Genomic DNA, 23,481 nt, shown 5'->3' with positions numbered 1-23,481 from the left:
CTTAACATTTTAAGATCAAAGTTCGGCTCTGCCCGTTAACACCCTACCTTCCTTCGAGTAGGAAGAAATGTGTTTTCATTTTCAACAAGCAAAGGCCAAAGGTTGTTGAAAATCAGACGATCCATATGGAAACTGAAAAGCAGTCGAGTTGAGAGTGGCTCTGTTCCTAAAGAAACGGTAATTAATTTCTTGATTGTGTTACGTAACTTACCAAGTTGCTTTTGCTTGCCACCTACCTGCATATGTTGCGTTGCTCCCTCCCATGAGACTGCCACATGTGAAGCATTGCATGGTTCTAATATATACTAGCACCATCGCCATAACCATGAATAATAGAAACAGCTTCTGATTCTGACTGAAACCATTCAATTCAACAAGCATTGCCATGGCCACAGCCACAGCCACAGACAAGGATTATTATGGTTTGAGGTACCTGATTGTGCGTCCAGAAAAAGCTGGCTTTTGGGACTTGATGCGATATGCCGTCCTGGGAGACCTTCAGAGCTTTTCCAGGTTTGTGGACACCAACACCTATCACTATCAGGAGACAGCCGCCGCGTTGGTGGGTCCCACTCCTGATCACAGATGGATCATCCTCATTTCCATTCTAGCTCGCAAAATCATTGCTTTCTTCGCTATACCTATGGAGTGGACTGGCTCCTTCTTGGATTTTCTGCTCAATCTTTTGTCCCAGAATGGTTACTTCTTTGGTCTACTTCACAACTTGATACATGGTATTATTCTTTTCATCGATTTATCAAACAATTTACTTACGTGCCATAAACATAACTTAATGAATTGGCTTATTTGAAGGGACAAGAGCCCCATTTGTTTTGAATTCAACACATTTCTCATGCTTAGTTGGGAAACTGATTTCCAAGAGCTCATACCCATTGCATGATTGATAGTGGCTAGAATTGCATTTTGAACAGGAAAAGTCGTGGTACCTCAGAGGGGTACAGAAACTTTTATAAGTACAATTGGTCACTTGGACAGGAGGATTGACCTGTATAAGCCCCAAATATTAGCAGAATTTGTAAGGGAGGAGGAGGAGGGAGGCTTCAAACCAGAAATGGGGAACAGGGCTTTAATGGACCTCTGCATGATGGCTTCCAAGTTAGCATACGAGAATGCCCAAGTCATCAAAAATATCGTCAATCACCATTGGAAGGCAAGTTGCTCTAACACTCCTCAAATTTATAGGTTTTTTTAGTGTGTACGTTTAAGAGAAGAAAGTAACATAACATCTGTGTCTTTCGAATTACAGATGCACTTTGTGGGCTTCTACGACTGCTGGAATGGTAAGACCTGATAGGAGAAGTACTATATAGTATTGCATTATCTACATTGAAAACTGTTGAGATATATAAACTCCACGTTAGTTGTATTTAGTTGTATAAAGCCTATTAGGTCAAGTATTAAGTTTTTCATTCATATAAATAGAGACCTCTTTGTACAGATTATTCACACAATTCAATAATATTTCAAATACCCTTTTCTTTCGAGTAAAACTATTGACCTTCTCTACCTTTTCTTACTTCTGGACTCATAAATTTATAGATTTCCAGAAAGAGATGTCCACTCAAGTGTTTATTCTCTGTGACAAGGCCAAAGGTGCAAATTTGATATTGGTCAGCTTCAGGGGCACTGAACCTTTTGACGCTGATGATTGGAGTACTGATTTTGATTATTCCTGGTATGAGATCCCAAAAATAGGAAAAGTTCACATGGGATTCCTAGAAGCCCTTGGTTTGGGAAATAGAGTTGAACCTGCCACCTTCTACTTTCACCTTCGAGGGAAAAATAGAAAATCAGGCTCTCCTAATGATGTCAATAATGGAGCTTACTCTTCAAAACATAACTCTGAATCATTGTTCTCAGGCATTGATTCTGATACGGATGATCAATCTTCCATTTCTGAAACTCTACCGGAGAAAATGGAGATGACTGCGTATTACACTGTAAGGAGCAAACTCAAAAGTTTATTAAAGGAGCATAAGAATGCAAATTTCATCGTTACTGGGCATAGCTTGGGTGGAGCACTCGCCATATTGTTTCCAAGTGTGCTTGTGTTGCATGAGGAGATGGAGATAATGGAAAGGCTGCTTGGTGTATATACTTTTGGGCAACCCAGGATTGGGAATAGGCAGCTTGGAAGATTCATGGAAGCTCATTTGGAACGCCCTGTTCCAAAGTACTTCAGGGTGGTCTACTGTAACGATCTTGTCCCCAGGTTGCCTTACGATGACAAAACCTTCTTGTACAAACATTTTGGAGTGTGCCTTTACTACAACAGCTTTTATACAGAAAAGGTAGGTATTTTTCTGTCTTCACTTTCTTACTTTTTGTTGTTTTTATCATTTGTCATTGTGTATGTAAAAAATCAATTCAACTAAAAAGGTTAAGTTGTTAGGTGAGAGTCTATTTAATGGTCTATATTATATTATAACAGAATCTATTGGGCTAAGAAATTCCATAAGAAAAAGTGAAAGAAAATGAAGATCGAAATTATATTATAACAGAGCCTATTGGGCTAAGAAATTCCACAAAAGCTATTGGACTAAGAAATTCCACAAAAGAAAGTAAGGGGTGATGAGGGCCGAACTCGTGACTACTTGGTTACGGAGACTCTTGATATCATGTAAAAAATCAATTCGACACAAAAACTTAAGTTGTTAAGTGATAGTCTCTTTAATGATTTATATTATACTCTACCACTCCATTTCCATATACCTCTTATTTTACCTAAGAGGCTCATCAAATCATTCTTGCATATATTTATATTCTATGAAGTGGGGTAAAGGTGGAAATTATCTCTCACTGATTCTCTGTTGTGTTTGTACACTCCTTCATTTAATACTAAAAAGCTATGGGATTAATAAATTAAGTTCAGTTCATAAAGAAGTTACTATGTTATTTCATCTCACATTTATCAAATTCAATAATTTATATTCTTTAAAGTATTTACCTTTTTTTGTCTCTCTTTTTTATCCATCATCAAAGAAAGTGATGGAGGAGCCGAATAGAAATTTCTTTGGAATGAGATTCATATTATCAGAACATGTGAATGCTGTTTGGGAGCTAATTAGAGGCTTAACGATAGGGTACGTTGAAGGACCAGAGTATACGGAAGGCTGGTTTCGCATATTGGCAAGGGTAATAGGACTGGCGCTCCCTGGTATGTCGGCACATTGTCCCACAGATTATGTCAATTCTATAAGACTTGGAAAGGAAAGCTCCATTCAAATGTCTTCTATCCAAGAACTCTAAGAATTTTTCTATTCCCAAAGGTTGCTCGGTTTTGTTTTGTCAGGGTTCTAAAGTTCATACATGAACGTCTATGCTTAATGCTTGTGGTTCATTCTTTCATTTGCAAGATTTTTTTTTTTTCCGTGATGTCTTTTATGTTCCTGATGGAGAATCTATTATAATTACCAATAGGTGAAAACTTGAAATCAATGTATATATTGCAAGATTTTGTTTAAAGCAATCGTGGTAGATGAACTGCCCTTTTTCCTCATACTGAGTACAAACATGTATATTCGTGCTAACAAAAATAAATAATAGCTATTAGGAAATATTTCCATGGTCAACAATCAACATCTAAACTACAATTAAAATATAACCGATGATAAAGGTATGTGAAGCTAGTATGAAGTTTTGAATTATCATGTTTGTGACGTGTTATTTCAAGCGACATTATTGAAGTATCAATTTTTACATGCACAGGTGACGATTCAGCAGTCTTCCTGGGCACTTAAATACATATTTCCCGAAGAAAAAATATAGCACGCTTTCAGGGGTGCTTTATTAGTCCGTAACGCAAGACTCTCAACAACAAGAATTTCTGATTCTAAATCTCAAATGGTAATCCTCTTACAAAAAATTCAAAATAAAAAATGTTGTGCAAAGAAAGAGCAAAAGCATGAGAAGGAATCCCGTCCATAGTAGCGTTCAGTGCCCAGTTAACAGTAAAAAGTCCACTACTACCAATGGTCTAAAAACTTATTTAACAGCTCTGTGTCGTGAGATCACTTTCTATTGGCATGACATAATGACCAATTACTGGGTTCGCTGAAATTGGTCTATATTAGGTTTATGCAGTGGCATTAGACTGTATGAGCTGATTGGATTAGATTCAGGTCTAAATTTTTAAGCCTAACAACAGACTCTACATGTCCTCTGAGAGTGTGTATCTCCCCCAGCCTGCAAAGTTTCATGCATTTTGAAAATTTAAATTAGAAAAATGCTTTCCATACCAATGCCTAAGTTTAATATGAATGAATAACACAGCATTGTTTAAGTGGGGGGATCAAGGGTGTTATGGAGAAGGCCTTCCAGAAGCAATAAATGTGAGCCAAATTATAGAGATCCTGAAAGAGAGACTGTTAAGAAGAAAATAAGTAATGAGCAGAAATTAAAACTAAAAAGTACCTGGCTATTTCAGCACGTCGCCTGGCCTGTTCGGCTATCAAAGAAGGCCTCCTTCCACTGACCTCCAAGTCTGTGTCCATCAGATTGAGTCCTTGCAGACTCCTCTGGGAAAGAACCCATTTTGCAGTCCTATCTTCCTTCCCATAGTCTTTCTTAGATGTAAAAGCAGTCTGTTAAAACACACAAGTTACATTTCATCAGTAGACAATAAGCAAAGGCATATCTTAATGGGACAAAACTAAAAAGGCCAAAATGGAAGCACCTTTCTGTCAAACAGGAGATTCCAGGCTTCTCCACTCAAAGCATAGCGCACTGTGAACTTAATGATGTCCAAGGGTACATAGAAGATTAAACTGTATAACCATATAATACCAGCCCATCCCCATCCAATTCCTGTAATTTTAGCAAAACTGATGCTTGCATAAACAGCAATTAAGGTGGCCACCTGACCAATTGATGCATAAAAACAACCCGTTATTCAAAAGCAACAAAATTTTTCTGGATTTCCCTATCAGATTTATGCAATGAACTTGTTAAAGGCTTAAAGCTACTGCTTCTGCATCTATTTGAGCAACCTTACCAGTTGAGCTATTACAAAGGCGCACATCAGTAGAATTCCAGGTCTCTCTAGAAATGACCAACCACGACTACGAGTAACAAAAATTAGAGCCTGGCTAATGATGCTAACTTGCAGATATATAGCAGATGAAACTTTCTCACTGTCGCTGGATAAGGAGCTTACATGGAAGTGAGTCTGCAGCAACACATTATTTAGCTTAAAGATGTTTATTGAACGAAATCAAATTTTCATTGGAGGCTTGAAAAAAAAAGAGAAACATAAAGTTTTGTACCTCGAAGAAAGTTGTCTCGACTATTGCCCAGTAGAACAGGACTGTAACCAAAGCAAGATAAGTGCCAATGACTACTCCTGTTGCAAATATCTCAGGCAGCTTCCAACTGTCAGGTGTCGGGGATGGCTTTACTCTGTCTTTTGATATGGTCATGATAGTACCTAATTAAAAACAGTTATAAGTAATTCACAAAAAAAAAAAAAAAACAGTTATAAGTACAAACCTTACATATCAGTATATCACTTATTTGTCCAAATTGCCTAATTACTGTTATGTCTATGATTTGTTATATCCCAGTCTGCAAAGAGTTTTGTTATTCTTTAGTTGTATAGGGAACAAAGCAAAACTGTTTCTGTTAAAAACTTCTGCTATTTACTCAAATGAAGAAAAGTATAGATAAACAAAATATTGAAATATGGATAATCGTTTATGATCACTAGGAATTTTCTGTTTTTGGCTATACCATAAGCGAATCCCCATGTTAGTATTCGTGCAAACTGAGATTAAGTAGTTAAGATACAGAATACACCTTCTTAATCACTAGGTCAACCCTCTTGGGGTGTATTATCTAAGATTTTATATCCACTCTTTTTTTGAAATACATTTTATATCCACTCTGAAGCTAGAATTGTATATCTTTGCAAAATTTGCTCTGTGAAGGAACAAACAATACAGAGGGGATGCTCTAAAACCAAGGGGAAAATATAGTGTTTTGATTTTCCTCATAACTTTATAATGAATATAATATTCACTTTTATATTCTCAAATAGTCACCCAAAATCGGTGACTATAGTTTTCATCGATCATTTAAGTATGTACTTTCAGAAGAAAAGGAAAACAGAAGCTAGTTTTATTGTTCAAGTTCATATTCCTGGAATGGAAAAATTTATCTATGACGTATTACCATCATTCAATATTGCAATGATCAGGACCATGAAAGGCGGAAAATCATACTCCCAAATCAATGCTAGGAGCGCAAAACCAAGCTGCAAGAGGGTTTAGTTTGACAAGTTATATTGTAGTCCAAAGGCACTTTAAATACAAGTCCAAGATAAGGAAAAACGAAAGCTCTAAAAAATGACATTGAAATAGGAGATAGAAACTTACCACTATCCTTATGGTGATGGAAACTGCATATATCTGCATTTAAGAGAGCTATCAAATTACATCAAATAAATATGAAATCACGAAAGACATTATTTGAGTTATTACTGGTTATTTCACTTACAACCGATGCTGCTTGTTGAGATATATAGTCCCACATTGGTTGAAGAGCAACTAATGTGGAGTTTATAAGGCCTTGGCACTCCCACCCTTTGAGCTAGCTTTTGGGGTGGTGTATCCCAAGGTTCTTTACATGGTATCAGAGCTTGAGGTTCGATTCTCACCGCCCCTCACTTTAAAGTGGAAGCACAAAAGGTAAACCAAAGATTGGGCCTGTTGCATAATCCACGCTTCAAGCCAAGAGGGCTCTTGCGTGAGGGGGCGTGTTGAGATATATAGTCCCACATTGGTTGAAGAGCAACTAATGTGGAGTTTATAAGGCCTTGGCACTCCCACCCTTTGAGCTAGCTTTTGGGGTGGTGTATCCCAAGGTTCTTTACACTGCTTTTCGGTTTGACACTATGACTACGTTCTAGAAGTTACTTTCATATTGAGTAATATAATATATAAAAGCAGAAAGGTGAAGTTCTTCTATGATAATATAGAGGTTAAAAGGAAGATTGCACACTCAACTGTATAATTTTTCATTCTTTGGAATATAGCTCGGCTAGTTAACACAGCACTAATAATCACACTTAAACCGGGCTCCGTTAAGACCAGATCAGCAGCACCTCTTGCGGCATCTGTAGCATCTGACACAGCTATTCCAATATCGGCTTTCTTCAATGCTGGAGCATCATTTACTCCATCTCCAGTCATTCCAACAACATGCTCCTTTTCTTGTAAAATTTTTACTATCTCATATTTATGTTCTGAAAGTATGCATTGATAAAATAATCAGTAAATGGATTTGGTGAAGAGCATCGAAAATGATAGATAACCACATACACAAGAAATTCGTCCAAAAGTTTTGAACTGGACAACATAACTGGTGTTAAGCACTCCAAACTGGGAATTCTTTTCAAACATAGATCACTTCTTATTTTGATGGAAAATATGAATAGTGCAGACTATGGGTTACTTTACATAACTTATATTCGATCAACAAATTATCCATATTATTTGTGTTGGAAATTCAAGTGTGAGTGATAAAAAGTCCCACATTGGAAAGGAATGGGCTAAGCATAGTATATGTAAAGAGCCAATTCAACCAAAAAGCTTAAGTTGTTGGGTGAAGCTACATTAATGGTTTTTTACAGTATATTTAAGTGAAACGACCCATATACCCAATGCCTTAAGGTTTTGGGTTGAGATATGGTGGCAGACCCCGTGTTGTGGATTTGTCACTTAGGCTTATTTGATGTGTGGATGGTAGTCTCCCCTAATTGGGCTCCCCCTGGTCGCTGCCCAACTCTGGTATCAGAGCCAATAGTTGATTGGCCTGGGTGTACCGAGTATTTGGAGATGATGGTTGGTATTCAGGTTTGTAGGCTGCGCAAACCCATATTGTGGACCAAAAGACTCTTGAAGAAGCTTCCGTTTGAGGGAGAGTTGACAATTGTAAGACTTACACTTGAGGGAGAGAATGTGAAGAATTCAAATATGAGTGATAAAAAGTCCCCTGCTGGGAAGGAATGGGCTAAGCATGGTACATATAAGTGAAAAGACACATAAACCCAATGCCTTGAGGTTTTGGGTTGAAATGTGGTGTCGGACCCCCTTGTGTGTTTGTCGCTTAGGCCCATTTGATGTGTGGATGGTAGTCTCCCCAAATTGGGCTCCTCTTGGCTGCTGCCCGACAATCTGGTGTATAGTTTTTGGAAGCTGTAAGGTTGGATAAACATTGGTCAATTGCATAAGATTTTGTACCGACAAGACATAATGTTGACCATCTATTACCCCAATGTTGTAACTTGTATGGTTCTCTTTACTTATTTGCTGAGATACTGTCATGTTGTCTGTAGTTCTTTATTATTCTGACAGAAAGGAAGTGTAAGGAAAGAAGAGAGCGAAATGTATGAATCTGAGAGAAAGAACTCATTTTCTTAAATATCAAATTCATATATACCAGGAAAAACACCAGCAAAGCCGTCTGCCTTTTCAATGAGCTCGTCTACTGGGAGAGCTTCATTCTCATCTTTTTCACGTCCCAACAAAGATGAAGAAGGGTACATGTTTGTCCCCATACCAAGTCTTCGGCCTGTCTCCTTTGCAATTGCCAACTGGTCCCCTGCATTGACATGTAAAGTGGCTCATCTGACCTCCATCATCAAGACTTCAACATTTCAAATGAGCATTCAAACAAAATTTGATGACAGATTTAACCACTTTTATTGGAAGATATTTAAATTTGAGACAAGCATATTTAATTAAATGACATAGTGCTATATTGGGCGTGTTGTAGAAAAGGTTCCAGAAGAGAGAAAATTTATTAGTTAAATTGAAACATGACATGACTTATTATATCAGGTGAAACACATATGGGACTCTCTTAAAGTCATATAGTAACTCTATGTACCGTGTCATTACTCTGCTTTTTCCACTTATATAAACAGTGCCACAGATCCTAGAACATGATTGATGCCCATGTTTGTCTATGTATTTTCAGATGACCCCTTAAGAGAATGAAAAGAGGATCAACTTAACAAGTCCTAATTCCAAATTTTCTTGCACGTAGATAGCTAATGGACCTGAAATTAATCTAAAGAAAAACTATAAAACATTAACTTTTAGGCTGTAAATAAAACACTTCATCCAAACCTTAAGAGAAGTACAAAAGGGTCACCCTAACTAGTCCTAATATCAATTTTATTTGCATATAGACAGCTATTCACTAAGAAATGAAACAAGGAAAAAAATTAAAACATTCTTTCAGTCCAGAAATAAAACATTTTATGCATAATAAGGAACAAACTACCAAACTACAGTCTTATTTTCTATCATTGGAATTTCATATATACCTGTAATCATCTTAACACAGACTCCAAGGTTAAGTGCTCTTCGGATGGTCTCAGCACTATCATGTCTTGGCGGATCAAACAAAGGCAACAAACCACAAAAAGTCCAAGGACCTCCAGGGCTATCCTTGGATTTTTCAGGAACTTCCTGAAAGAGTTATAACTTACCTATGTAAGACAAATTAATAATGGAGATTCTAAATTTGCTCAAGTCATGATCATGTCTTCTAGTTTTGAATTTTTTTATCAGTTAGCAATAAATTGACATATTTTTTCTCCATTAACTGCTCCTTTTAGCAGGAAAGGAAGAGACAGAGAAGGATAACAGGCTGCTATACCTGATAAGCAACTGCAAGAGATCGCAATCCCCTTTCAGCAAATTTGTCTATGATTGCGTGCACTTTTCTGGCAATCTCATCTTTCTCTTGGCACATGTTTAGAATCTGGTATTCAGGAAACAAAAGTGTAAACAACAGCGTGAAGTTCTGATACAAAAATAAAGGACACCTCAAACGTCCTACACCATGATTAAAAATTGTTATATTATATAAAAGAAGATTGCAACTTTAAAATCCATTAACATAGATGTTTCTTTTCTTGACTGCAAAGAATTTTTCACTCTTTTGCTACAGGTCAGGGTCCTTTGAGAAAAACTTTGCATTAGATTTGAAATAAAACGAGGAAACATTGGGCAAAAACAAAATGCTAGACATTTAGCATCTTTCATGAATTTCCATACCTGTTCCGGAGCTCCTTTGCTGGCCCTATAATATTTGCCATCAGAATCAATGTATGTTATTGCTGTACGTTTATCTACAGGATTGAATGGTAGAAAATGAACTTCAGTGATGTTTGCACGTGCCTGCAGAGAAAAAGGAGAAATTGTTTTTCTTTTATTAGAGTGCTTCTATATCATAAAGGAGAGTCAGAAAACTTCAGTATTAAAGTAACACGGGTATCTCTAAATTGTACCTCCTTTGGATCAGCTAACATATTAACTATGGCAGCATCAATGGCATCCTGGTTTTCCAGTCTAGCTGCCCTGGCTGCTAGTAGAACAACCATATCTTTGTCCATATTTCTGTCAAATACCTGTTCAACATGTAAATTAGACAGGTGAAACTCAAAGTAAGGACAATACCTCCCGACTATCCTCTGGGAAGAATTCACAACTAATAGGACACAAGAAATGACAAATTATCAGTTGAACATTGATAGACTTATAAAAGTATAAAAGTGTTCATATGCCTTCAATTCTCTTTTTATTTTTAATCTACATGAAAAGACATTGCTTTTTGAATAGATTATTGAGGGCGGGGAAGAATTTCTTGTTCTCCATAATATGTCGAAGTGTGGCCAAATAGTGTGTTCAAGTGAGCAATGCCAAATGGTAATTAAGATAGAGATTTTTGTATGGTAACCACTAACCACCACAGAAATGCTTGAAATGCTATAAAATGGTTCAATAGTTATGTGATGATGATCAAGTTACTAATTTATTTATTTTAAACGACTCATGCGGACTGCTATGCAGCTGTCCTCATTACGAACTCGTTGAGTCCTATCTTTTCAGCCAATTATTTATGGATTCCATTTTGACATTAAATGCTCATAAATCATATGAAATACAGTGTTTTTCTTGACAATGTGGATAATATACTCTTGTTATATGTTGTATTTAAATACCTACCTCTATAAGGTTTTGATCAACAGTCAGGCGATTCAGGGTAAGAGTTCCAGTCTTGTCACTGCATAGGACATCCATGCCTGCCATTTCTTCAATAGCTGTCATTCTTTTTGTGATAGCTCCCTTGGAAATGAAGTAAGTCAAAATAGAGAAAAAGGATAGTCAGCAGCACAAAGATCTACTAGAATGCTGGAAACTTTAAAAGTGGTAACTATGTTTATAAAGATGTTATTTCCCGTATTCGAATCATGAGAGGAGAATTGATCCCTACATAATAAATTATAGTCTATTTTGTGGAGAGTAACTTAATCTTTCAGTCTACTCTTTCCTGAGAAATATTATGTGTCATTTTTAAAACTTTTTTTAAATTTTAAATACGAATTCTTTTGAATTAATTACACATATATTTATTATAACTTGTTTTAATTTATACCTTTTATTTTTACTTAAATTTTAAAAATATACACGCAATGCTTTAACTTCATCCCATTCTGTTTGAATCCAAGTGCCAAACAAAAGTATTAGGGGAGTGAACTTAGCCTAATTCTAATATATTGTATGGTGAAAGGTACCTGCTGAGAAAGACGGTGAGAGCCAATTGCAAGTGTTACAGATAGTACTGTTGGCATGGCTATGGGTATTCCTCCAATTAGGAGAACAAGAAGGTTATTGATTCCATCCCTGTATGATCGATGCTCCACTGGGAACATTATAATTATTTCAAGAATCATCCCTATTGCTATAGAGCAAATGCAGAAGTTACCAATTGCGGTAAGCACCTGCAGAAACGTAAGCAATAACACTGAGATCACGGTTTGAAATTCTAGTGGGTTTCCGTATACAATAAGTGCTTTAAGCAATTATCCTTAATTAAAGATACTAACTACCCTTTTATGTAATCATTCAAACTTGTTGGCATGCTTATATTTCTAATTAATAAAACCAAACATATTATTGTTACAAAAAAAAAAAAACATATTAAAAGACGTTTGTTTACCTTCTGAAAATGTCCAACAACTATGGTACTGTCAACTAAGTGTGCTGCCTTTCCAAAAAAGGAGTGAACTCCTGTTGCTATCACTATAGCTTCAATCTCTCCAAGCTTACATGTTGAACCTGAGAATACCTCGTCACCAGTTTTCTTTGTCACAGGTAGAGATTCTCCTGTAAGGGAAGACTGTACAAAACAAAACCAACACATCATATGAACTCCGTTTCATGATTGATCAATTATGAACAGTTTATTTCATGAAAATATAAAAAAAAACTTATAAAAAAAAAAAAAAAAAAAAAACCCGCTTTCCGTCTCCTTCGAATTTTGAATCATTTATATTCTTAATTTAAATTTTTTTATCACTTAGGGAAATAAATGATAAAAAAATTTAAATAAAAATATAAATAATTTAAAATTTTGAGGAGAAAGTAAGTGATTCTAGAAAAAACTTATGAACATTGTCAAAAACTAATCTAAAAACGGAGACACAATAGAAATATAGTGTAAAAACATGTTAAAATACAAGTATAAATGGGTAGAAACGTCACGTAAAAACATAAATACGGTAGAAACGTAAGGTTTTGCATTTTTACTTAAAATTAATTTTTTTTTTTTAAAAACGCTATTTTTCATTCTTTTTAAACTCAATTTTCTCTTTTTATGTTTTTAGACTTATGTTTTTTTAGTTACATGACTTATTTCTTTTAAATATGAAGTTATTCATTAAATTTTGAATTGTGACTTATATGATTTATATATATATATATATATATATATATAGTTGTATCTTAATTTTAAGTAATAGAAATTTTACATTTCATATCATTTCTATCGCCCCTTCCCTTTTTACATAAAAACTCGATTTTAATAATATTGCTTATGATTTTTTTTTTTAAGTTTCCCAAATATAAATAATGAAACCATTAAAGAGAAAATAAATTGTCGCACGGTATTACAAGGTGTTTTTTTTTTTTTTTTTTTTTTTTCCGGTTAACAAAGTTTACATAGCAAGAGCCCAAGGTAATGACAGAGATGCTCATTTGTAATCAAAAAGTCATAGACTTGAATTCGAAAAATAGTTTTTTTACAAAATATACAAGGATAAGATTACCTTCACCCCCTGCCTCTCACTAATTGGGATATAAGATTACTGGCAAAAAAAAATTAATATATTATTATTTAAATAAAAAATTATAAAAATATAATAGTTTCAAACCAATTTACGATTTACAGCAGTCAGTCGTGCCTTAGGTAGGTGCGACTCAAGTGCAAGAACGTGTCTCACACAAGCACAATCTATGCAAAGTTATGCCCCTTCAGGCACGACCGGTCGCGTCCCATCCAGGCGCGACTTTGCATCATTCACATGCTGACACATGGCACGGAAGTCAATATTTTGACCATAAAACTTCGAAAGCTGTAACTTTTGACTAGGGTGTCGGAATCAGGTGATTTTTTTTTTTTTGATTCCACATAACTTTTCGAGACTACGCAATGACATCTCATTGAAGGGAATTCGGACAAAACAATTTAAGATATTTTATCAAAAAAATTCGGAAGGCCATAACTTTTAACTCGGGTGTCCAAATCAGGTGCTCTTTTTTTTAATTCCATATAATCAAAAAAATTAGGTGGGAAGATTGAGCTCATGTAATCACTTACATGGATCATTACTCGGGTGTCTGAAATATGTAGTTTTTTAAGAAAACTTCTTGAAAAAATGATAATATAATATAATGTGGTCCCATTTTTTGGAAAATTTATTTGACCAAATCCCCCTTCTCGAATTTGCCATGCGCAGCTCTCGAAAAGTTATGTGTAATAAAAAAAAGTACCTGATTCGCATATCCGAGTCAAACGTTATGGTATTTTGAAGTTTTATGGTAAAATATCTTAAATTCAAAAAAAAATTGGAATTTTTTTTGTCTGAATCCCCTTCAGTGAGATGTCATTGCATAGATCTCAAAGAATTATGCAGAATAAAATCACTTGATTCGGACACCTGAGTCAAAAGTTACGACATTTCGAAATGGTCAAAATATCAATTCTTGTGACAATGTCAGCATGTGAATGGTGTAAAGTCGCGCCCTGATGGGGCGCGATGAGTCACACCTGTGTGAGGTGCGACTTGTTGTGCCTGTGGGGCGCGATTTGTTGTGCCTACCAGGACATGACTTGATACAATAGATTTGTAAATTGGTTCAAAGTGAAAATAATTTTGTAATTTTTTAATAGAGAATGGTTAGTAAGATTGTTGCTTGTAACCCCAAACAAGTTCTTTGCAAAAATACAATTACTTAAGGCTGCATACAATGAATCAGGATTCCTACCCTAAAAAATCGGGATGCACAATTGTGCATAGTAATTTGCCCTAATTTAACGAAGACTTGCCTGATCAATTTTTAGAGGGTCCCCTTCGAGCAGGCGAGCATCAGCAGGAATGATATCTCCCAGCTTTATGCTGATTATATCTCCAGGTACTAATATTGCTGCATCTTGCTCTTGCCACTGCCCATCTCTGAGAACCTGCACAATTATATATGACACAACTTCAACTCATTAACGGTATATGCAAGGAATCTTTAACAAGTTCAGAAAGAATTAATATACACTTAAATATAGTTCTTATATTACCCAAGAACTCTGAAGTCTCAAGCTTTTAAATGGTTTAGAATTGAGGGAAACTTTATTTTAATATTCATTTAAGGAGGAAAAACAAAACAAAAAACACAAGGTATTGTAGCATAATAATTAACAAGCAATCTAGTAATATACTACTGAAACAATTTCAAATCTTTAAGGAGATTTGATCACTCTGAATGGCATAGGCATAGGCATAGGTGATGAATTCCTTAGATGGATGTCATGAACAAAGAGGCATACCTTCGTTTTAGGAGCTAAACGAGCCATTAGTGATGCTGCAGCATTACCAGCATTATTTTCTTCTATAAAACTAATAGTTGAGTTTATTACCAGCAGGCATATAATCCCAACAAAGTCTTGCCAATCAGGTCCCTCCCCCTGAAAAGATATCTCTCCAAATAAGGAATCAAGAAATGGAAGAACAAAATCAAAAGTAAATGCTGAATAATGAAAAGATTGAAGAGAAAATAAGATATATGAAGAACAATGATTATCTTCTTTACTCACTCCACCATTGGCAAGGGCAATCGCCATCAATGCTGCTGCTTCCATAACCCATGACAGAGGATTCCACATAAAGCTAAGAAATTTCAGTAATTTATTCTCCTGCATCAACATTTGAGGACGAAGTTATGTTTAGAATTTCTTCAGTTAGGGGCACAAAGCTAGCCATGGATGGAATACTGAACAGATAAAAACACTTCAAACCAAATTTCAACGGAGAACGAAAACAGCATCATATTTCTGATTATGTAAATCTTAAGTTATTAGATTTCTTGAATTGAAATAAACAAATTGTGAACTGTAATCCCTTGGTCAATGAGGGAAGCAAGGAAGCTAATATTTGAGATGTGTGGGGAGACATTATCTATCACTGGATTGGTATCACAAAGCTTTCCCTTCATATATTAAGCATTTTGAGCATTTGAGGTAAGTAAAGTTCTCAAAAAGGGCTCAAGGCATTATTGTCATAAATCATAATCAACCACAGAATATCTGTTATATTATCCTTGGCTCAGAAGTACTAGATAAATCACTGTCCATGGATAGCAATAAATATCCCAACCCCTTCTATCTTTCGACTGGTTAACTTATAATATTGTTGTAACTCAGAGAACAGGGTACTGCTTTAATATCTTATTGGATATATAGCCAATCTATCTTGCTTCATATAATTCTATGTGATGAACTTATGAAAATCAGATATTTACAAGAAGGCGGGTCCTTACTTTCCTCTCTTCGAGTTTGTTTGGGCCAAATATCTGCAGTCGAGCTTCAGCTTCTTCAGATGAAAGTCCTCTTCGTGATGTTCTCAACTGTTCAAATACTTCTTCTAATGGTATGCGCTCCTGACCAAAATAATAGTGTGTTATTCTACAGTACAGATTAAAATTGAAAATGCAATGACTAACATTTTATTTATTTATTTATTTATTTATTAATACTGGGAGCAGCATTTGTTGGAGAGCTTACCAAATCAACTCCCTCTCGTTTGAAATTCTCAGGATCAAGCAAAGGTTTATCCAGTTCCTCAGCCATGGTATATCTACAGATGATGCAGTTAATTTAGCGTTAATAAGGGGCGGTTGCAATAAGTGGTCTAAATAACATTTAAATCATTGAGAAAATATATACACCATTAAACTATGTGAAAAAAATATTCCAATAAATTTGATGATCGTTCTTTAACTACTTGTTATCATCCCAAAGTTTACAATGAATTTGTTATGTTCCCTACACCACCCATTCTGGTCGGAACAGTGACACATATAATAATTTCACAGACTAAAATCAAATGCCATGATCTAGTATGACTGAAGAAATCATCGCATTAAGTATTGGATAATCTCTGGAACTAAAATGAATTATTTAGCCTTCAATACTTACTTGGAGGGAAAGTGAAAGTACCCAGATGACCAGAAAAGTTGGAAATTAAGAAGATGAGAAGGTTCACTTCCCTTTCCAACAACAAGCAGCAGTAGGCACAGTGGTAGTGAGAAGAAGCATAGAGTTAGTAAGACAATAGCACATTAATAGAAAGGAACAATGTTAGTTCTATACTGGACGGTGATGACTGTTTGTTACAGTCTTGAGTGTTGGGAGCTGCCACCTTCCAACATTTTTTAATTTTTGACAAATAGAACTAAAAAACTGAACTAAGAAAGAAAGACCGTTGGCCTCAACTACCTTTCAAAACTTGCCTCTTCAACCTAACGTTCTCCCCCATTAAACTTACTTGCTTTGAAAAACTATTATTTCTAGTATTGATAAATTCTTGGCGCCATCTACATAAATTCGTTAATTTGTGATCAAAACTTTTTCTTTTTTAGATATTCCAATGGATTCATCGTCTCGGGACTAATTCGATTCGAGATTGATTCGAAATTAAGATTTTAAATCCTTCTTAAAAATGATACTGACAAAAAATTGAATACATGTTCTCACTCTCACTTACTCAACAACATGCCGCCAATTGAGTTACCATTTTTGTGACCAAAACTTAGGAAAGATAACTGTTGAGGATTATGTCGAGTTTGCGAGTATTCACGCGCGAGAATTATAATTCCTTCACTTATCCTCGTTTATTAAATAGGTACCATTTATTCAACAAAAAAACAAAAAAAAAAAGGTACCATTTCACTCAATCTCGAATAATTTTTGTAAACTGTCGCAGGGAAATTCGCATCCTTAAATAAAAGTACAATCCACCTCAGCTTCAACTTCGTATTATCTTTTTATGGAATATTGTTAGGGCAATTGGGCAAATGGTTCCGTCAATAAAACTTTGATGAGTTATGGGTAAACATATATTGAAATATCAAATCAAATGTTTTGCTCTCAACTTATCCAGATAACAATAAATTTTATGTGTAATCTGCCAATCCATAAAAGGAACTAAAGAAGAGGAAACGAAGAAATTGTTAAACTATCACATCTCTCTCTCTCTCTCTCTCTCTCTCTCTCTCTCTATAGAGTTCGTAGGCTGTAATTACTTATTTTTATCATTTTTTCCTATAAACAATTCAGATAACAAGAAGATCAAATTTTTATTATATTCTTTGATTATTTAAGAGTATTTTCTTAAAGAAAGAGAGAAGAAAAAACGCAGTCACATAAGACACTTGATTAAAAAAGGGGTCAATTTTTTTTTCTATTGCTGCAAAAATAAATTTATAATTATATACTCCAAAAAATATACAGTTATAATATAAAAATTATTTTCTCTCTCTCTCCATATCAGTGATAACTTTTAAAGAGAGAGAAAAAAAATAATTTTAATATTATAACTATATACTTTACAAAATACATAATTATAATCAGAAAAAAAAAAAATTGGCAGCAACATAATAAATAGATTTCCCTTGAAAAGATGCCACAAAAACCACTAAGATAATTTGATCATGTTGTTAAAAGAAATTGCTGGCTGGCACCAGATGGGCTAGGCCAAGCTTACATTATTTTGCCCATTCAGTTCACTAAAAATCTACGATGCTTAACGCCTGCACTTGTCCACAAAGTCACAGCAAATGAAATCTGAAGCCAATTTTTTTTAGTGCACTAGATTTTAATAAGGGTGTTCAGATTAAATTGATTTTGGAAGTAAAAATCATTTGATCCAATTCCTTCGGTTTGATCATGTAATCATTCATTTGTTTTGAATTTTTTATAAAATTCAAACCAATCCAATCTAATTTTATTCGGTTTAGATTGGATCGGTTTTCAATTTTTTCAAAAACTTAAAATTTGTATGATGATTTTTATGCAAATAACATATCTTTTGTATGTATCGACCTTGTAAAATTTGTATAATGATTATTGTGCAATTTAGAAATGTCAGTAAACGATTTTCCATAAAAAAAAAAAGAAATATTAGTAAATGATAATATAATTTTCAATATAGTACAACAAAAAGTTGAATTATCATATTGTACCTCCAATAAAAAATTTACAAGGTGGTTTGCCTGAGATAAGGAGTAACCAAAATTTTCATCTTATAGAGGAATTGATGTACAACAATAACTCATGCAATAAATATATATGATGTATCTTACCCAAAAAAAGAAGCATAACATAGATCGAGCACAACTCATTTTCTTCAACATGATGGGTTAATAGGTCTTGGGTTTAGAATTGTACTATATATATGATTTTTAAGTTATGATTAGGGAAATACCTAAGTAGGTAGAAGCAGTGTTATTAAACCCGGACCGACCCTGCCGGGTTGACCCGGGTTCCGGTGACCCGGTGAGGTGACCGGTTGGGGTCACCATTCGGACCGGACATGCATTCAACCCATAAAGACCCGTACGACCCGTACGATTTTTTTTCGGATCCCGTTGACCTGCCGGGTTTTTATCGGGTCCGGGTGACCAAAAAGAAAAAGAAGCAAAAAGGTCTTCCCCTGAAAGGAAACCGACAAGCTCCGTGTAGAAGTTAATAAAAGCTTCGCCGCCTTAGGAAGAGGGGTCGTCGATCGTGAAGAGGAGATGGGAATCGACGAAAAGAAGAAGTGTTGCCTTGGCGAGCTCAATGTGTCTTTAGTAATGGCAGTCACCATCACATGACCTTACAAAAAAGTTGTAAGTTTTGCCTTACAAAGCCTCCCTTGTAAGGGTTTCGTCCCCAAAACAAAAATATATGAGATTTTTCCATATAGATCAAGTGGTTGCCAAATGGGTATACTCCAGATTTAGAATTCCATAGCAACAGTAAGTGAAACAGAAACAACGCTCCTGGTTGTGAGATTTGAGAGAGAGAGAGTAAAAAAAAGGGAGAGTAGAAAAAGTCATTGAAAGTAGAGATTTTTGGCCAATCAAAAAGCATCAATCGGATTTGTGTTTTCTATTCCTCCTAACTCAAGTGAATCGATCAGCACCGTCCCTTCCCAAACCCAAGATGTGATCCAGTCCGTCCATCAATAAATGTTCATATATATATATATATATATATATATATATATATATATATATATATATTATATATATATATATTTATATATATATATTTATATATATTTGTTTATTTATTTATATCCGGGTCAACTGGTCCGACCAGTGACCCAGTAACACAGTATCCTGACCGGGTCAATGCCCAATTCGGGTTTAATAACACTGCGTAGAAGGTAATATTGGAGAATTATTGGATCGGTTTTTATCAACCAAATCAAAAATCGATCCAATCCAATTAAATTTTACGATTTTTTTTCGATTATCGATTTTTCGATTTGATCATCGTATTTGAATCAATTTCAATCGGTTGATGAACCTCCCTAAATTTTAGCACATTGCTGAGGGCGATCAGTCATACGCTAGTGTTTTGGGCCATATTTTCTTTCAGGGTTGATTATTCTTATGGATCTTGGACACAGCACCACCTAGGTCAAGGAAATATTTTTTCTTGTTTAGTAATTTTAGATTTGATTTTCAGTTTTCTCTCCTTTATAGGTGATATATAATTTTACTTTGAATTCTCAATAAGATTGATGGTCTTCCGGACTTTACATGGAGCATTTCTCCCCTATTCTAAACTCTAAAATAATATACATAACTTAGAGTAGTGCATTTACTCTATTGCTTTTTTTATTTTTAACCACGCACGATTGTCACTTATTATTAAAATTAATAATCGAGTATATACTAAATTTACTCCTGGTGCGGATTCCGCATACAATTTACCAATAACAAATTAACAATGTACAACTTATGGAGCTACAGTAAATTTCATAAATTTGAGAGAGCAGTTTCAATAAAAATGAAAACTACTTATTTCAATAATAACAAAAGCTGATTTATCAAATTAAAAAGAATACCAACCAGGACTTTGTCTCCTCGGTTGATTTTGCCGAGATTAATATTAATGCTTAATTATTGAAAAAAAAAAGATTTCATTTTAATATTATTAAAAACATGTAACTTTTGAAGTAATATTTTGAAAGTTAAACTTTCTCAATAACAAGACAATGTGCAATAAAATTAAATTAAAATGTTAAAATTGACCAAGACAACCCATAGGTACGGGTGATTCAACATTACACATGGACATGTTGTTCTTTTCTTGTACCGAACAGTTCACAGCTCATGCTGAGATGTTAGAGAGAGAAAGAGAATGAAAGAATCTCATGAATGAAACGCCTAAGATTAACAATTGAAAACGAAACAAAATGCAAAGAAAAAGAAAAAAAAATAAAGAATTGGAAAGCAGATGCACGACAGATCAGATAATTATGTTGCTGCGTGCAATCACACCACCTTCAGTTATTACTTGCCAACGAAGCTCCTCAGACTATCCTTTTGAAGCATTCACCCGTGCCAACTGGACCTATTCCACAGCCAGACAAACTGTCTCTGTAATATAAGTTTAAAACTACAATGTATAAAATTAACGGACCAATCAATGCGCTTCAAACGCGTATTTCTAACATGTGTAGATTTATGCGTAGATATATATAATACTATTTATTTTCTCCTAGTACTATTACTAATATTGTTAAATTACCGTATAATATCATGTATAGATCTATGACAAAAAGATGTTATGGAGAGGGATGAATAAGTGAGCTGAATCATATCATATTCATATGAAAAAAGATGTTAGGATATGATATGACGCACCTGTGTTAGCAGTGAGGGATGGGGGCGCCACAGAGGCAAAATGGGTTGGTATGGTTGGCTGGAAGATGTGGGCAGGGACACCCATTGTCTCGGTTCTGGGGAAGTGGTAGACAGGGTACATTGGCATCAATGTATTCGCACCCACAATAGCCTGGCTTGGGTACACATGCGACAACTGTCCATTCATGTAGCCCCCACCGTTTCCGTAGCACACCTTCTGCAAACACTAATTTCAATTAAAAACAATTCATATTTCTTACATCAAAAAGTAATTCTTTTCCTCATATTTACATTTAATTAATTTTGGCATAAAATTGTGCAACTGTATTTGTACCCGATTATTATGCCTACCTGATTGTAATTGTAATTCATGTCTGTTCCAATGTACGTCGGTGGGTACCTGAATATAATGTGAACAAAATTAACAACTACGAGATTAAAATAGATGTGAAAAGTGTTTGTCTTTTTAAATGACACAATTTATATTTTTTCACTCTTACAAAGAGGTGAGACTCATATCTTTATTTTTTTGTCAACTCTCTCTCTTCCTTTATCTATCTCTTCCTCTCACTTAAAATGACACAATTTTACATTCTTTAAAATGATATACACTTTTTCCAAAATAGATTCGGAGTACTGAAATACTATATCTGACTGTCCTATTAGTACTAAAAATAAAAGAGAAAAAATAATAAAAGATATAATTATAGTACATTAATACTATTATTTAACTCTGTATTCTTAAATAATTAAAAAAAACCTGTTACACACTACTTCATATCAATACGAGATGAATAATCGAATTGTATGGACATAAAAAAATTTAATGAAGCAAATTATATATAATAGAATGTTGTAAATATAAAATAACACATGCCTAAGCAGATGAATAATATTATTCACAATTAAAAGAATTAAACTTTTACGACATGTTCTTGACAATTGTAACACATATCAACATATCATAATAATATTAAAAAAGGCTTTACACAATACATCAAATTTAAAATAATTAAAAAAAGAATACCCGTAGAAAGCAAGGGCCTGATGATGAAATGGGGAAGCAGCTGGTGTAGGTGTTCCAACCGGATAGTACCACTGGAGGTGATTGGCGTTCCTCATTCCTCCACCATTTGATCCTCCTGACGTACACCAATTCGCTTTACAGTTAGACTCCTCCATCATGTTGATTGATAAATTCGATCAAATTGATTAGAATCACTTCGAGCATATGCATGTTATGTTACCTTGTGGTTGTGGCTGTGGAGGAGTTGGAGTGGGTGGTGAAGTGGCCGAAGAGGATCTTGGACGGCGTGCACCGAGCGAAGCCAGATTGCAGTTGGCTCGGCGCCCGTTGATAATGAGACTTGAGTCCTCGCAAGCCTTCTTGGCAGCCTCAGCTTCCTTGAAGGTTACCTTTATATATATATATATATATATAATTAAGTATATATATTATATCATATTATATTACAACACTATCGAAGAGGATGAAACCAATTAATATTGATTACCAATGAATGGATTATTAATGAATATATATATATATAGAGAGAGAGAGAGAGAGAGAGAGACTTACAAAGCCATAGCCTTTGGATCTGCCGGTGAGCTTATCGGAAATGATGACGGCTTCGAGGATCTCACCGAACTTTTCAAAATGCTCTCTCAAAGTGTCTGTGTGAGTCTCCCAGGCTAGCCCTCCCACGAACACTTTGGTCAGCGTTGTGTTCCCAAACTGTCCAACGTTGTTGTTGTTGTTGTTGCTGCCGCTCATCATTGTCATGATCGATAGAGGATCAATATCTCTACCACTCCGATCTTGTTTTTGTGAATATAGATGGATCCCTTTCACAGTCCACTAATAACTTATTAAGTAGCTGCTGGGGTGGTGCCTGGTCAGGAGTCACTTGTTGTTGTACTTGGTTGCACGTTATCTTTGATTTCTGAGACACATATGGGAATTTTATAACGTAAATGGATGCAAGGAAATTATTAAAATAATAATTGGAGAAGCAAAATAAAATCACACGGGACAGACAGGCAGACAGATAGACTATGGTTAAGCATTAGTCGTCATCAACGTGATCAAACACGAAAAACACACATGATACCCTTTCTCTCTCTCATCCTTCGCTGTTCATTTTGATTTTTGAATATACATATATAATATAAATATATTAGTACTGAATTCTCCATATAA

The 23,481-nt window shown here is 34.9% G+C and overlaps 3 protein-coding genes across 3 annotated transcripts; 1 reads left to right on the top strand and 2 right to left on the bottom strand.

Moving 5' to 3' along the window:
- Positions 1–643: 643 nt before the first annotated feature.
- On the top strand, positions 644–3,270 carry LOC133303356 (triacylglycerol lipase OBL1). Its single transcript, XM_061503261.1, has 5 exons — positions 644–734; positions 933–1,171; positions 1,268–1,301; positions 1,561–2,312; positions 3,004–3,270. Exons 1-5 carry the CDS (start codon positions 644–646, stop codon positions 3,268–3,270), a joined length of 1,383 nt encoding a protein of 460 aa, XP_061359245.1.
- Positions 3,271–3,700: 430 nt separating this feature from the next.
- Positions 3,701–16,659, bottom strand: LOC133303336 (ATPase 10, plasma membrane-type). The gene is made up of 22 exons (XM_061503227.1): positions 16,558–16,659; positions 16,144–16,216; positions 15,900–16,019; positions 15,178–15,276; positions 14,911–15,048; positions 14,419–14,553; positions 12,031–12,210; positions 11,606–11,812; positions 11,037–11,156; positions 10,319–10,438; positions 10,086–10,208; positions 9,685–9,789; positions 9,350–9,494; positions 8,458–8,619; positions 7,023–7,261; positions 6,393–6,425; positions 6,190–6,271; positions 5,286–5,446; positions 5,015–5,188; positions 4,697–4,879; positions 4,435–4,604; positions 3,701–4,206 (listed from the first exon to the last, which is right to left on the bottom strand). Exons 2-22 carry the CDS (start codon positions 16,207–16,209, stop codon positions 4,110–4,112), a joined length of 2,859 nt encoding a protein of 952 aa, XP_061359211.1. The 5' UTR covers positions 16,210–16,216; positions 16,558–16,659; the 3' UTR covers positions 3,701–4,109.
- Positions 16,660–20,988: 4,329 nt separating this feature from the next.
- On the bottom strand, positions 20,989–23,064 carry LOC133303354 (probable RNA-binding protein ARP1). The gene is made up of 6 exons (XM_061503260.1): positions 22,861–23,064; positions 22,529–22,697; positions 22,309–22,423; positions 21,633–21,681; positions 21,282–21,507; positions 20,989–21,014 (listed from the first exon to the last, which is right to left on the bottom strand). Exons 1-6 carry the CDS (start codon positions 23,062–23,064, stop codon positions 20,989–20,991), a joined length of 789 nt encoding a protein of 262 aa, XP_061359244.1.
- Between the last annotated feature and the right edge of the window lie 417 nt (positions 23,065–23,481).

The sequence above is a fragment of the Gastrolobium bilobum genome, unplaced genomic scaffold, assembly GCF_033153095.1.
Source record: "Gastrolobium bilobum isolate Gb01-03AN ecotype WA unplaced genomic scaffold, APGP_CSIRO_Gbil_v1 utg7982, whole genome shotgun sequence".
In the NCBI taxonomy this organism is placed as follows: domain Eukaryota; kingdom Viridiplantae; phylum Streptophyta; class Magnoliopsida; order Fabales; family Fabaceae; genus Gastrolobium; species Gastrolobium bilobum.
Note: the sequence above shows the minus strand (reverse complement) of the source record. Positions and strands in the feature narration are given on the sequence as shown.

What these genes read in the sequence shown, in the direction of transcription:
- LOC133303336 (XM_061503227.1), bottom strand. Translation starts at nt 16,209, where the DNA reads ATGGCTGAGGAACTGGATAAACCTTTGCTTGATCCTGAGAATTTCAAA. An exon ending in AACGAGAGGGAGTTGATTTG is followed by an intron (nt 16,020 to 16,143) that starts GTAAGCTCTCCA and finishes TATTTTGGTCAG; the next exon opens with GAGCGCATACCATTAGAAGA. An exon ending in TTGTTGGACATTTTCAGAAG is followed by an intron (nt 11,813 to 12,030) that starts GTAAACAAACGT and finishes ACGTTTCTGCAG; the next exon opens with GTGCTTACCGCAATTGGTAA.
- LOC133303356 (XM_061503261.1), top strand. Translation starts at nt 644, where the DNA reads ATGGAGTGGACTGGCTCCTTCTTGGATTTTCTGCTCAATCTTTTGTCC. An exon ending in ACTTCACAACTTGATACATG is followed by an intron (nt 735 to 932) that starts GTATTATTCTTT and finishes CATTTTGAACAG; the next exon opens with GAAAAGTCGTGGTACCTCAG. An exon ending in TCGTCAATCACCATTGGAAG is followed by an intron (nt 1,172 to 1,267) that starts GCAAGTTGCTCT and finishes TTCGAATTACAG; the next exon opens with ATGCACTTTGTGGGCTTCTA.
- LOC133303354 (XM_061503260.1), bottom strand. Translation starts at nt 23,064, where the DNA reads ATGACAATGATGAGCGGCAGCAACAACAACAACAACAACGTTGGACAG. An exon ending in TGAATTACAATTACAATCAG is followed by an intron (nt 21,508 to 21,632) that starts GTAGGCATAATA and finishes AATTGAAATTAG; the next exon opens with TGTTTGCAGAAGGTGTGCTA. An exon ending in ATCCCTCACTGCTAACACAG is followed by an intron (nt 21,015 to 21,281) that starts GTGCGTCATATC and finishes CTTATATTACAG; the next exon opens with AGACAGTTTGTCTGGCTGTG.